This window comes from Ornithodoros turicata, chromosome 1 (genome assembly GCF_037126465.1).
Source record: "Ornithodoros turicata isolate Travis chromosome 1, ASM3712646v1, whole genome shotgun sequence".
NCBI lineage: Eukaryota > Metazoa > Arthropoda > Arachnida > Ixodida > Argasidae > Ornithodoros > Ornithodoros turicata.
Genome location: NC_088201.1, coordinates 4699142 through 4711610, shown reverse-complemented (window position 1 = coordinate 4711610; position 12469 = coordinate 4699142). Strand labels below are relative to the sequence as shown.

General features: G+C 45.8%; 1 protein-coding gene across 1 annotated transcript in view; it reads left to right on the top strand.

Moving 5' to 3' along the window:
* Nucleotides 1-8701: 8701 nt before the first annotated feature.
* The window catches only part of LOC135379210 (atrial natriuretic peptide receptor 1-like), a 41660-nt gene continuing 37892 nt past the window's right edge, over nt 8702-12469 (top strand). Inside the window, exon 1 of the mRNA XM_064612454.1 lies at nt 8702-8965. Within this exon, the coding sequence (XP_064468524.1) occupies nt 8702-8965 (264 nt within the window). The remainder of the gene's footprint in view (nt 8966-12469) is intronic.

Here is a 12469-nt window from a genome sequence, read left to right as displayed (position 1 = left end):
AAAAAATAGTCTGGATTTGAAAAAAAAAAAAAAATCGCAAGGAGCGCCACGGAAACTTACCACTGGACCCCTTGCGAATAGTGTGCCGGAGTATGGGTTCAGGCCATTGACTGATTCATGTCTTGATGTCAACTCGATGAGGAAAAATGTGAGACTTTCCATTCGATCGTGCCAAAAATTCCTTGTTTCCCACAATCCTTGCAGTAATTGAGATTCTTACTATACAGATTCCATATCGCTGTTAGCCAATCGCATATCAGCCACCAGCCTTGGCCACTTCGTAGAAGGAATCGGGCGGTTGGCTTATGTTTACGAACGTGAAACTTATACTAGGGGGTTTAGGAAAACTTGGGGAAAAATGTCAGCGTGACTTCTGATTGGCCTTTCTCATGCGCGGAGAGTTCAATATGAGTGGCCAGGCGGCAGAGTGTCGGGAATTCAGTGTTGAGGCAAATTTTTTACAGTATTTTCATGATCACTCGCATGAAACACGCGATCCCCAGGATGGATTCCCCTCGAAACGTTCACCTTGGGTGTCACCAATAGGTAGACTTCCCGAAGGAAGATAGCCCCCCCCCCCCCCCCCCCCCCCCCCCCTGTCTGCGCTTATGGCCTTCTCGTTCAGATTGGTACAAATTTAGCGACAATACACGCTACTTCTGGAGGGCCGTCTTGACACACAGCCAGAACATCCCAATCCCTCCAGTCTTCCACAGAAGAAAGCCCTCATACGTCTGCAATACATCAGGTAGTGGCCATAGAACAAAGCTAGAACGTGACGTCACATAACTTGTTCACAATTTCGGTTCTCCTTTCCATCACTAGGGCACCTTTTTTTTTCTACCCGAGCAGTTCAGCTCGCTTTTGATCAGAGCTGCCACCTAGGAGCACTGTATCTAAGCTTGTTCCCTTGGATACTCGAAAAGTGGCTCCATCTGTTGACGGAGGCGCTAGGTAAGCGCCACCTACGAGAATGGCAGCGAAGGACAACTTGCCTGCAGTAGTGTAGTCTGTGTAGTTATGGTGTAGTGTAGTTGACTTTACGGCGACAGCCAAGTTTCTCCTGAGGCGCTTGATACAAGCTCCCACACTGTCTTAAGAAGGTTTAGGTACTGGAACTAAGGTGCTTTGCTTTTTTTCTTTTTCTCTTCTTTTTTCTTTTTTTTTTTTTTTTTTTGCCTGGGGTGCCTCACGTCACCCGCCCTGACTCAAAAGGAATTAGGCAAGCCTAAACCTAGATGACTGGGAGGTCTCGGTGATGCAGGTAAAAACGTCTGCATCTGTGGGTTGCAGAAGACAACTGGTGGATGTCTGAACTCTGAATGCTTTCCTAAACAGCCGTCATGTAGGCGGTCCAATGCTGAGTCGAATCACCTGCACAGAAAAAAAAAAAACTCTTTTCTAATTTGTCGAAATTGATACGAAAAGGCGTGCACATCCTAGTTAACAAATCAGGTGCAGGTTAGACCCGCTCTTTTTGGCTCGAAGGTATGGCTAGGAATACGTTATGGGAGCAGGTCAATTGTCTGCAAAGCTCCCCTGTTTCCCATTCCCCTTATTCCCAATAAAGTGACGTAACTGGCCTCTCCCAGATAAGGGGGTAACATTTTGGTGCGCCCCTTCGTGAACGCCTTGAAAATTTATATTTCTTGGAGACTACAAGAACGATACCCTGCAGGGAATTCTACACTCCAGCGGTACCCTAGCTCACTGCGCTGCGCGTGAAGACACAAAATTTAGAGAGCTTATATTGCGTAATGGAGCAGCCTCGGATATTCCCAGAATTTACATGGGGGGGGGGGGGGTCGTAGGGGGGTGTTTTTGGCCTTTCTGGCCGATATTTGGAGGGGTGTTGCAAGATTTGTGGGGGGTGCTGGGAAAATCCCTGCTTGGAGGCCTCTATAATGACTCGGGCCCAACTCGGGTTTCTAATCGGAAGACTCACTAAACAACCGAGTCTGCCTACTTCACACTGTCTTCTTCTTGGCATCATCATCATCATCATCTTGAGCTACAGCCGTGACGATGTCCACAGCTGCGCGGCCAGCAACGGTTGAGGTGCACGTGGTTTCTTCCTGGTCTACGAGTTGCGGCTTTGTAACAGGCACCTGGTCTCGTGGCTTCCACCTTCTCCTCTACGCACAGGTAGACTGTGGTAGCGTATACAGTCACTGCCAGCCGTACGTATTCTTCGAGAGACCACGAATTAAAAGATGGTATTTTCTAAAGTGTGAACACATGCAGACAATATAGCATTATGGAGGCGTTGTTATGCTCATTGACGTCATTATCGTCGCCCTCCTGCTGCGACTCCAGGAGCCCTCTTCCTGTAGGTGGCAGATCGCCTCAGGTGAGTTGAATTTACATACAGTGAACCCTCGTTATTATGACCATGGTCGTTCCCGAAAATTTTTGTCATAATGCGGAATTGTCATATTAACGGGGGAGATTTGCAGAGGTTCCACAGCATTGTCCCCCAAGAGTATGGTCATAAAGCGCGTATGTCAGATTATCGGGGGTCATATTAACGAGGGTTCACTGTATTAGATAAGCCAGTATTGACAAACGAGTCGTATTCTGGGCCTAGAAATACGAACTTTTCGTAAACCAGGACTTGTTCGTCGTGCAACTATAATAATCAACTAGTTACACTGATCACCATACCTTTCTCATAGTGAAAGATAGTGATTTATAGTAAATAATTATTCTACGTCATACTGATTGCGGTGAAGGTGCCGCCTGTAGGCTGTCATGCGAAGATAACTCAGAAAAAGTGTTACAGTTACGGCTAGCTTGTGAAAATAGTAACGTGCGACATAATTAGTTACTTTACTACTCAAAATGTAACTAGTTAGAGCAGCAGTTTGCAAGTTCGTTAGCAGTAGGATTTCCAAGTTTCCCCATGGCTTCAATCCTTCCAACTCGTCCCCATCCTAGGCCAAGTCCTTCAACACGAATGGGTGCCTGAGTAAGTTAGTTACTTTCCCAAGACGTTACTCTACACCAGAGTTCGAGGTAACTCGTTACTGTAACTAAGTTTCTTTTTTTTGTTGTAACTTTTAACTTAACTCGGTACTTTTGCGCCCCTGTAACTCTCAGAGGAACTCGTTCCTTTTTCAGGCAACTTTGCCAAAGTAACTTGAGTTAAGTTCCAAGTTACTTTTATCTCCCTTTTCACTCACGTCCACATATTTTCTTGCTTTCTCTCCGGTTCCTTCGTGGCATTTTTTTGCCATAAAACGAGATATTCAATCAATGACAGTATTTTATTCAGGAAATAAGAACCGCTGCCATTGCTCAACTGCCCACGCGCGCTGCACCTGCGTAATGCTGTTTTGTGTCCGAAGTAACTTGGAAGTAACACGTCCTTTTTTTTAAGTAACTCGGTAACTGCGAGTTACATTTCAGGCTGAAGAACTTCGTTATTAACTTAGTTACATTTTGCACACGTTTAACTTGTAACTCGTTCTTTTTGACGGGTAACTTCTCAATCTATGCTCTACACCGACAGCCACGAGGCTTGGATTGATTTACGAGAAGAATACATTAACGCCGACAGAATGCAGTTCGTGACAAAAAAAAAAAAAAAATCTGAGCAAACGAGCATCAAATGATAGCTGTTGGACATTAATAAGACAGGAAAGAGGGCCGCACCTAGCCGAGAACGTGCTCTGATGATGTCCATGCTCTGATGATGTCCATGCTCGTTGCAGCGCCGGCACGGCACCGCGCCACAAAGCAATTACGTACAAACACCCCGTCGTATACTCGCAGATATTCCGCCTCTCCACGTAGTTCTGTGCGAAAATGATTTTGGCCGATCTCTTTTTGAGACCCCGTCAGCACATATTGGGACGCCTTTCACATTAGCCAATTGTTCCCACTCAACTCAGATGCAAGGCAATCGTCCTCTTGGGCTGTGGGGACCCTTTCATGTAGAGAGATCGAACCGGTATTCTCTCTCGTCAGGCATATTTTTTTTTTACAGAATTTGAGCGCTCGTTTTAACCAAGTTTGATTGCTGCCGCGAACGTTTTTCCGAGCAAAGGAAAATCTCTTAGTTGAGATGAGCGTATTCGCCTCTGACTAAAACATCTCTCTCCGATAATCTTCCTTCTTTCTTTTTATTGCATTTTACCACATTTATCAAAGTATAGGTACAATAGGACTGAAAGGGCAAGCCCTGTTGAACTGTCCAGGATAACAACAGAGAGAAACTGAATACCAGTCACGCAGCTTGTGAGGAGTACAAAAAGAAAAAAAAAAGAGGAAAAAAATTCCAAAAAAGGGGGGAAAAGAACAAACAAAATCAGGCGAAAACATCAAAAAAAAACTTCTGCAATCCAAAATGTACTGCTGGGGATACAGTTGTCTAAAATCTCGAGCAGTCCCCTATCGTCGTAAAGTCCTCTCTGTAAAGCGTGCTTCACCTGTATGATAGTCTAATGGCGGCGAAGCCAACTTTACAAGATTAGGCTGTTCTATGACGTTTTCACGTTTCAACCTTCACTTTCTGAACCTAATATTTTTATATCAATTTTTGTTGCCATATTTGCATTGGATAAAACCTGCAACAGAGTTTTCTTTCCTATAGGACGAGCAATAATACGTAATAGAAACACTTCACTCTGTCCATTCGAGCATAAACTATTTAATAGTTTACATATACATACATAATACATACATAAATAATTTAATAATATGCTAGAAAAGAAAATTGTGCTGCGCTATTGGAGGTGCTCATCAGAGGGTTTTAGAATAGAGCTTCGGGGCACGCCATTTTTCAAAAATAACGTGGGGCCCCGAAGTTGCTTGCGTCGCTCTCGCGGCTAGCGAGAATCCGTGTGGGCATGTCGTCTGCAAACAACAGCAGGTGTCGACTAACCAAAAAGGAAAAAGCCGGTTTGGTTTTACAATCCCAATTATTTTTTAGTGCTAACGACGTAATATGTTTACAAACAGCTTTTCTAAATTATTTTTCAGTTTCTTTACTAAGCGTCGGTTGTTAGCCGTAGTGGCGCTGGCAACGCAGAAACCGAATCCGAAAAGAAGACAAAAGAAAGCGAATAATAATAATAAACGTTTGTAAACATATGTCATTAGCAATAAAATAATTGGCATCGTTAAACCATAGTAGCGTGATCTAAAACTCTTTTTTTTTTTTATTGCGACAATACCGGTTTCATAGGAAGACGTGTTAGCTAGAGCACTAGAAAAACAAGTTGACAAGTTATTTTTCTAGTGCTCTAGTGTTAGCCATTATTACGTCACAAAGAGGAAGTTCGTGAGTGGAAAGTGGAAAATGGGGTCACACAAGTCCACGTTTTTCATTCTTTCTTCTTTTTTTTTTTTTTTAGTTCAGCACGTTGCTTGAACGATTTTTAAGGGCTGCCACATTTCAACGCGCGAATGTATTAATTAATACATCCTTAGTAGTAGTAGTAGTAGTAGCAGTAGTACTGAGCAATATATTGCTCTCTCGCCGCAGATTTTTTCCGAGAAGCCCGCAATATGCTCCTGGCCACAAGACGGCGCCCAGACAACGACCATTGAGGAGAAGTAACAAATGGGCCGAGCTCTTCATTTATTTCGTGGTCTTATACCGCTTGCAGCGATAGTAGAACGAGTGATTGCAGAAGAAAGAATATCGAAGAGAAGAAAAATATCGCCGCGGAGAAAGGAGGAAAAGATGGCGCCCTAATCCGTCTTTGTTTCCAAAGGGAGTAACGTTACCCCTCAGCAACTAGAGAGAGAGAGTAAAAGAGCCATCTACTATGAGTACCGTTTGTATTTGTTCAACGGGGTCAAAGTTGAAAAAAAAAAAAAGCAAAATTTCAGTACAGATTTTTCTTTTTATATAGTTTTTTGCTGTGCACTGTGGGTTCCGGTTTCGTTTTTAGAAAGCTTTAACGACCTCAGGGAGAAGCAGACAAAGATCTGAGAGTTGAAAGGCGGGCGTGTTGGTATCGGCCCATATTAAAAATAAATAAATAAAAGAGGGAGAGAGCACAAAAAAAAAAACAGCAGATGATACGGAGTAAAAATCGCAGCTAAAGATCACCACCGTAATTTTCGGATGTAACATGTACGTTTTTGTGCGTCCTCTCCGTTAGTAATTATAATAATAATAACTTTATTCAGCACAGTGGTGCGGGAAACAAGGGCAAAAAAGCCGCGAGGCTTGACGGGGCGCAAGCTCCCCAACTTTTCGCACGGCAATGACAAAAAGCACACAACAACCTAAACATGAACAATCGCATGAGCACATACTTTACAGCACAAATTGAAAAGCAACAAGGTAACTGGTACTCAATTTAAAAATATATTCTCGATGCTCCGAATGTTTAAATTATTAACGTCAATTTTTCTGGATGCTAAGTCGTTCAATAACCTTGTGTAGTATATAGCGAACTTTTGCAAAGCAGATCGCCCGCGGGGCACACCATGGATACTTGGAATCATCGACTCCAGGCAAAGAGCGTGCAGAGCGCAATTACTGTAATGTGCCGCGCCACTGCTTTCCTCGTCTAGCACGAGACATTCGCTGTCCTGGTAGACATCTGCGTCATGCAACAAACTGGTCTCTCACTTTGGAAATACGCAACATGGTCGCGATGGAACGCGGGCGCAGACTAGCGTATGCCTGCGCCCCAATCTCAGTAACTGCGTTTACATGGGCGCGAACGTCGACTGAAGTCCCCAGTCGACTCATCGGGAGCGTCGACCGTCCACGGTTTACATGGCAACTAGATAAGGCGCCTTCGCGCTCCCGAAATTCAGTCGACCTTACTCGCCAGCAGCAGCAGCGCCGGCACGTCGTTAAAATGTTATCTCGGAAGTAAATATATTTTTATTTTCGCAGTATATTTATTTACGAAGTGTCTTATAACGCATTTTACAGGCTTTTCGTTGAGTCTCCTCTGCCATTTTTTCATTTCACAGTCTGAAACATAGCTTGACTCCGCTGCCGCTTCGAATCCAGCTGCCATGCGATGTCTAATTCCCGAATAATGGACAACATTAATTTAGTGCTTTCGTCGGTGCATACGCACCGCGGTGGGTTCGAAGGGGTACACTGTAAACTTTTTCACACCTTTAAAGGTGTGCGCTATGCACATTCAATCTGGCTGCATATCATTGCATCTCCAGGATGATATTTCACAAAATTCGGAAAGCATTACTAAAGATCAAGTGTCAGTGCAAATCTTGCTTTCATTATGTCTTGGATATCGTAGGTACGAGCTAATGCATATTTGCATCGCTATCGATAATCGAGCACGCGCAAGTGTCTATAATACTGTTGAACAACGTTGAGATGTTGCAAGACTGAATTTTTGGAGGACAGACAACACTCGAGTAAAGAAAATTTGTGCGAAACCGTGCTTCATTATGATGTTACCAAAATTACACCTAAAAAGGCGTGCGCCATGCACGCTATTACACCTTTAAAGGTGTGAAAAGATTTAGAGTGTAGCGAGAACATCGCTTGCTTCCGTCGCCATGCTTGCTTTCCTCCGAGAATCCGGAATTTCGTGGGCAATATGGGAAGGGCTCGCTGATGATGTAACGGACACCGATCGCCAGGTCCACTTGACCTGGTTTACATGGCAAATCGAAGTGGACCATCGTCGACTGAACTACACCCTCCAAGCGACCTCCCTTCGCTGCGTCGACCTCCCTTTTCAGTCGACGTAGGCCGGTTTACATGAAGAAGGGAGGACGACCGTTGTCACCTTCATGTAAACGCGCCTAGCGTGAGAAAAAGCATCGAGCGATTCATTGGGAAATGTTTCCTCGTCCAGTGGTATATCGACTTAGTGACACAGCGCTTCGAACTGACGTTTTCCGGCGGACTTTGCAGACGAATGTCGGCACGGTTGCCCCAGAAGTCCTGCCGGGACGCATACAAACCCCAAGTCCCCGGCTCCTTCCTAGCTTCCTCTTTCCCATGTATAGCGTTGTATTGAATGAGGCAATTAAACGGACAAACACAACGCAACAACGTCCAGTTCTTTTCTTCAACTGCCATCACTCTGCTCAAGTCATCTCTCCATCTGTTGACATCTGTACACCGCTTATAGCCTCAGTTGCTTCGCAGCGCTAACGCGGAATTTAAAAAAAAAACATGGCGTAATGTACTCGAGGTGAACCGCTGCAGAGAATGATACCTGATTTTGAGGCTGCACGCGAATGCTCGTTGGCTAGAAGCGTGCTAGGTAGAGTAAAGATATGTTTTTAGAATGCACGAGCTCTCAAAGTTTGACTGAAAATTCTTTTTTCGCGCGGGGGCACCACTTGTCGTACAAGTGGCCTTGTAAACGAATGTTTCCGTCCGCTATCGTTCATTTTCTTCGCTTAATCTCGTCCCAGCACGCAACTAAGAGAGATAGTGAGAGACGCGCCCAGGGCTAACCCATAAAGAAGCGCTCGGTCACGGGTTTCCATCATTCGGTTGAAAAATCAAAGAGAGATGGGAGAAAACGGCGTATGACGAAGCGATTCTCCCGACGCCGAAATTGAAAATCTCCGACGTCCAACACACGATGTCTCGTTGTTTATTGTCGGTATAATACTCGTGAAGGCCCCAGGGCGTCCAGAATGGGCAAACAGCGTAGCTATATTGGCGCGTTTCCGGCGACCCATCGGCGCTGCAGGCGCGCCGGACCCCGACCGACCGGCCGGCCGGCCGTCAGACGCGAGCATGCGCTGGGCAGTGGTGGCAGCGACGTTGCTCCTCGCCATGGGCCAAGAGGATGACAACCCGGCCACTCCAGACTACGTGGAAGTGGAAGTGAGCGGAACGCAACCGGCCCGCAACCGGACCCCGTGGGATTCCCGCTTCGTCGATCCTCGAGACGGCCGCTTCATCGCCAAGATCTTGGCCACTTTCATCCTTAGCCACAACTTGACGCGAAGTTTCGACTATCGCATTGCAAAACCCGCGCTCGACATCGCCGTTGAAAAGGTAAGCTTATCCCGAGGTCTTCTACAGCTATGCGCTTTTTAGGCTTGACCTCTAAAAAAGTACAACTTGACAGCAGATATACTGCTCCCTTCTGATTTGCTGAGAGATGGGACACGGAAACAGGCCTGTCTTCAGATCTTTCAAGAGTCAAATTCTGTTTCGCGCAACTTGCTCTGTCATGCAACTTGAACTATAGCTGTGCAAGATAAGCTACGATTTCGAATACGTGTCTGGAGCCCGCCTTCCACTTTCCGAAAGTCTGAATCTTATTGGGTGGTTTGAAGAAAAAAAATTTAATTGCCATTTTTGCTCTATATTCGCGTAAGGAACGTGAATAATGACAACTGAAAAACCATCCAGGTCAATCATCCGGGTTATTTTTTTTTTTATGCAATCATTTTGTGCTGCCAGAGCCGGTAGCAGAAATTGATTGTGCACCAGTTGTGCACAAATTGCAGGCATGATTCGTATTCCGTAAGCGAAAGCAGGTATTAGAATTTGTCTTTGGCGCTTCTGAAGGAACCAACACCATAGATTACAAGATTTGAACACTACCATAACTAAGTGCGCCGATTCCTCGCTCCGATTGGAGGAATGGTAGCGACAGACTCTTGTGGCTACGTCAGCGATAAAGCATTATGATCGCTATCATGTTAGATTACCAATCCTACATTAGGGGGATTTGCGTAAGCGCTCTCCGATTCCGACTCCGTATCACTGTCGGTCAATCAGATATCAGGAACGTGACGTCAGCCACTCGAAAGGAATCAGGCGATTGGCTTATGTTTTCGAAAACGTTATCGTGAAACTCTCCTCCTAAAAATCCCTATTGAGTGAGACCTGATTACGGATAAGGATGTGGTTATCGTAGTGAGTTTTAGTATAACGTACGCTATCGCCTTTGCGTACGATATGCTAAAGCTCACTATTGTCCTTGACTGACCGTGTATTCACACGAGCGCCATTCCCCCAGAAGCGGAAGATGCGAAAAGCGTCATAGCTTTCTGCAGTCACGTGAGCGCGGGCGCTCAACGTCGTGTCTTCACGTACACTGCTAACCGTGGGGAATATCCTGCTACACAGCCACAAGATATTCCGTAGCAGACGACAGGAAAACACGCTGACGGTGTCGTCTGCTAAGTGTCGTCTGCTAAACGCGCAGTACGCCTCTCTCGATATACCGCACCATTCAACATAACACGGAACGGAACTTCGGCAAAGTGAGCAGTGTTTTCGCTTTTTATTCCACTAGAATATTCCGTGAGGATGTCGCTCGTGTGAATACACGGTAACTGGAATAATACTTAATCGCCTGGATGATTGAACGACATCTTATCGTTGCTTTTTTTTTTTTTGAGAGAGAGAGGGAGAGAGGATAGGCGACCTTATCAGGAGCAGAATACAAGGCCGGCTTCACTCTGCCGTGTCGCCACGAAGCGGATCTTGGCTGTTGCCTTCGCCGCTGTGGATCGCTTGGAAAGGAGAGGCTTTTGATCAGCCATATTATACAGTGGCAGGACGCAGTTCAGTAGAAAATTAATTCTGACTCTTCCGCTATCCGTCGCAGACGACAGTCAAGCACAGGCCAGTCAGTGAATGTTATGACGTCTGCTTGTGTAGAGGTTGTCGGCGAGCAGGATTGGGAGTATATGTCTCAAAAAAGTCGCTATGCGAGCGTGGGGTATCAAAATGCGATTTACGACGTTCTGCGGGAACATGATACTGCGCGCATCTCCGAGACATGACCGCAGGAGCTGACGCCTTCTCCCATCGTCCAAGTTTGGAAGGCGCCATGATAGATACAGGCCGCTAAATTTAGCGGAGCTCGATAATATAACGGCAACTGTTGGCATTTTCGGTGTCTAATCCAAATACACGTCCTGTTCCTCCCCTCAAAGTGTGTCACGATCACGACCTGTATGGTAGGTCGTGGGTACTTGGCTCTGTGAGAAACTGGACAGCTATAGTCGTGTTCAACTTAAGAAGGAAAAAAAAATCTAGTCCGTCAGCTCTCGAAATATTACTGCGCCTCATAGCGGGACACAGAGAGACCACGCTCCCTCCTACGCGAGATAATGTAATCCATCCTACTCTCTGTGCTTCCGTATTGGCTGTTAGGACTGGCCGCATGACAACGCTGCGGCAGAAAGTGCGGTATTTCTCCCTGCGTGCTATTGCATCTCCTTACCTCCAACGGCGTATGTAGTTGACAGATTAGATTTATAGGTGGATGCGGGGTGTCGAACCAATAATGCTGTCGCCATCTTGGAACTGAACCGTTTGAAGAAATATCGGTTCCAATAACGGTTCAGAAAGCATTGAAACTGCCTATGTGGAGTCCTTTAACAGTTCTCAATGTTACTCGGAGCTGACTTTCACGGCTTGTCTATATGATTACACTGTCCGTGGTCCCCAGCAACGCCAGTTAGCCGCAAACGAGCGTGTTCTGGACTGGAATACATGTTGTCTCCGTAAAAAAAGATGCCGTTACTTTTTGTGCTGATCACGGCGTACAGTCTACAGAGTAGGTTGGTGCTTTTCTCTTCTAGAGTAGGTCATGCTGCGTGATTGTTTCATTGATACGTTTTATTTCGTGAAATTACTTAAGCACTTAGGATCTGTTCGTACCGAGCTATACGTCAACGTGCTTTCCACTACATCCACTCCGGAAACTATAAATAAACAGCGAAAAGAAAACGTATCGTGATTGCGCAAGATTTTACCGACAGTTTCATAGGGCATATTTTACGCGGCGGACCGGTTTTGTATCAGTTAATCTTTCGCGAACCGGTCTGAACGGACACACATGTCGGCCTTGAGCTGAATCGGAACCGCACCGTACCGATAAAGTTTTCGGTTCGAAGACACGCCGAGTCCCCGGGGCGCTGTCATCTGTCCGAGATGACGCAGGAACTGTATACAAATCACTCCGAGTTGGTCAGTTAACGCTGAGGGGTGACTTCCATGGCTGCCGTCAACTGATCGTAAATGAAATGAAATGAAATGAAATGATCTACATCGGCGCAGACTATAGGCGAGATCTGTCTTTAGCACCAATAGCAGGAATAAGGGTCAACATGGCGTCGGTTGGATCAAGAAACTAGACTAGAGTATTGTAATAGGAACGATGAAGATGACGAGTGACCTCACGTCATGTTCATCTCGTTCCGGAAGACCGTTCAAACCTTCCGAAAAGTAACCAAATGTTCAATAGACGATTTGAAAAAGATGCTCGCGCCACCAAGCGCGCCGCGCAAAGCAGCATGGGAACTTTGAGGGACACTGCTCTGTCGTCTGCTACGGTTATGGTGTATCTCTGCTGACGCCGCTGCTACGCACACCGGGAATGTTGTTGTTCTTCTTCTACCTCCGCCTCTGGTCGTCTCATAATGCTTTAAGTTCCCATGAGCCCTTGCGTGCCACAGGTGGCGCTTGCTTTTCTAAAAAGGTCTATTTATAACACGCCTTGTATTGCTCAGCACTAGCCGACTTGTGGATAAACTT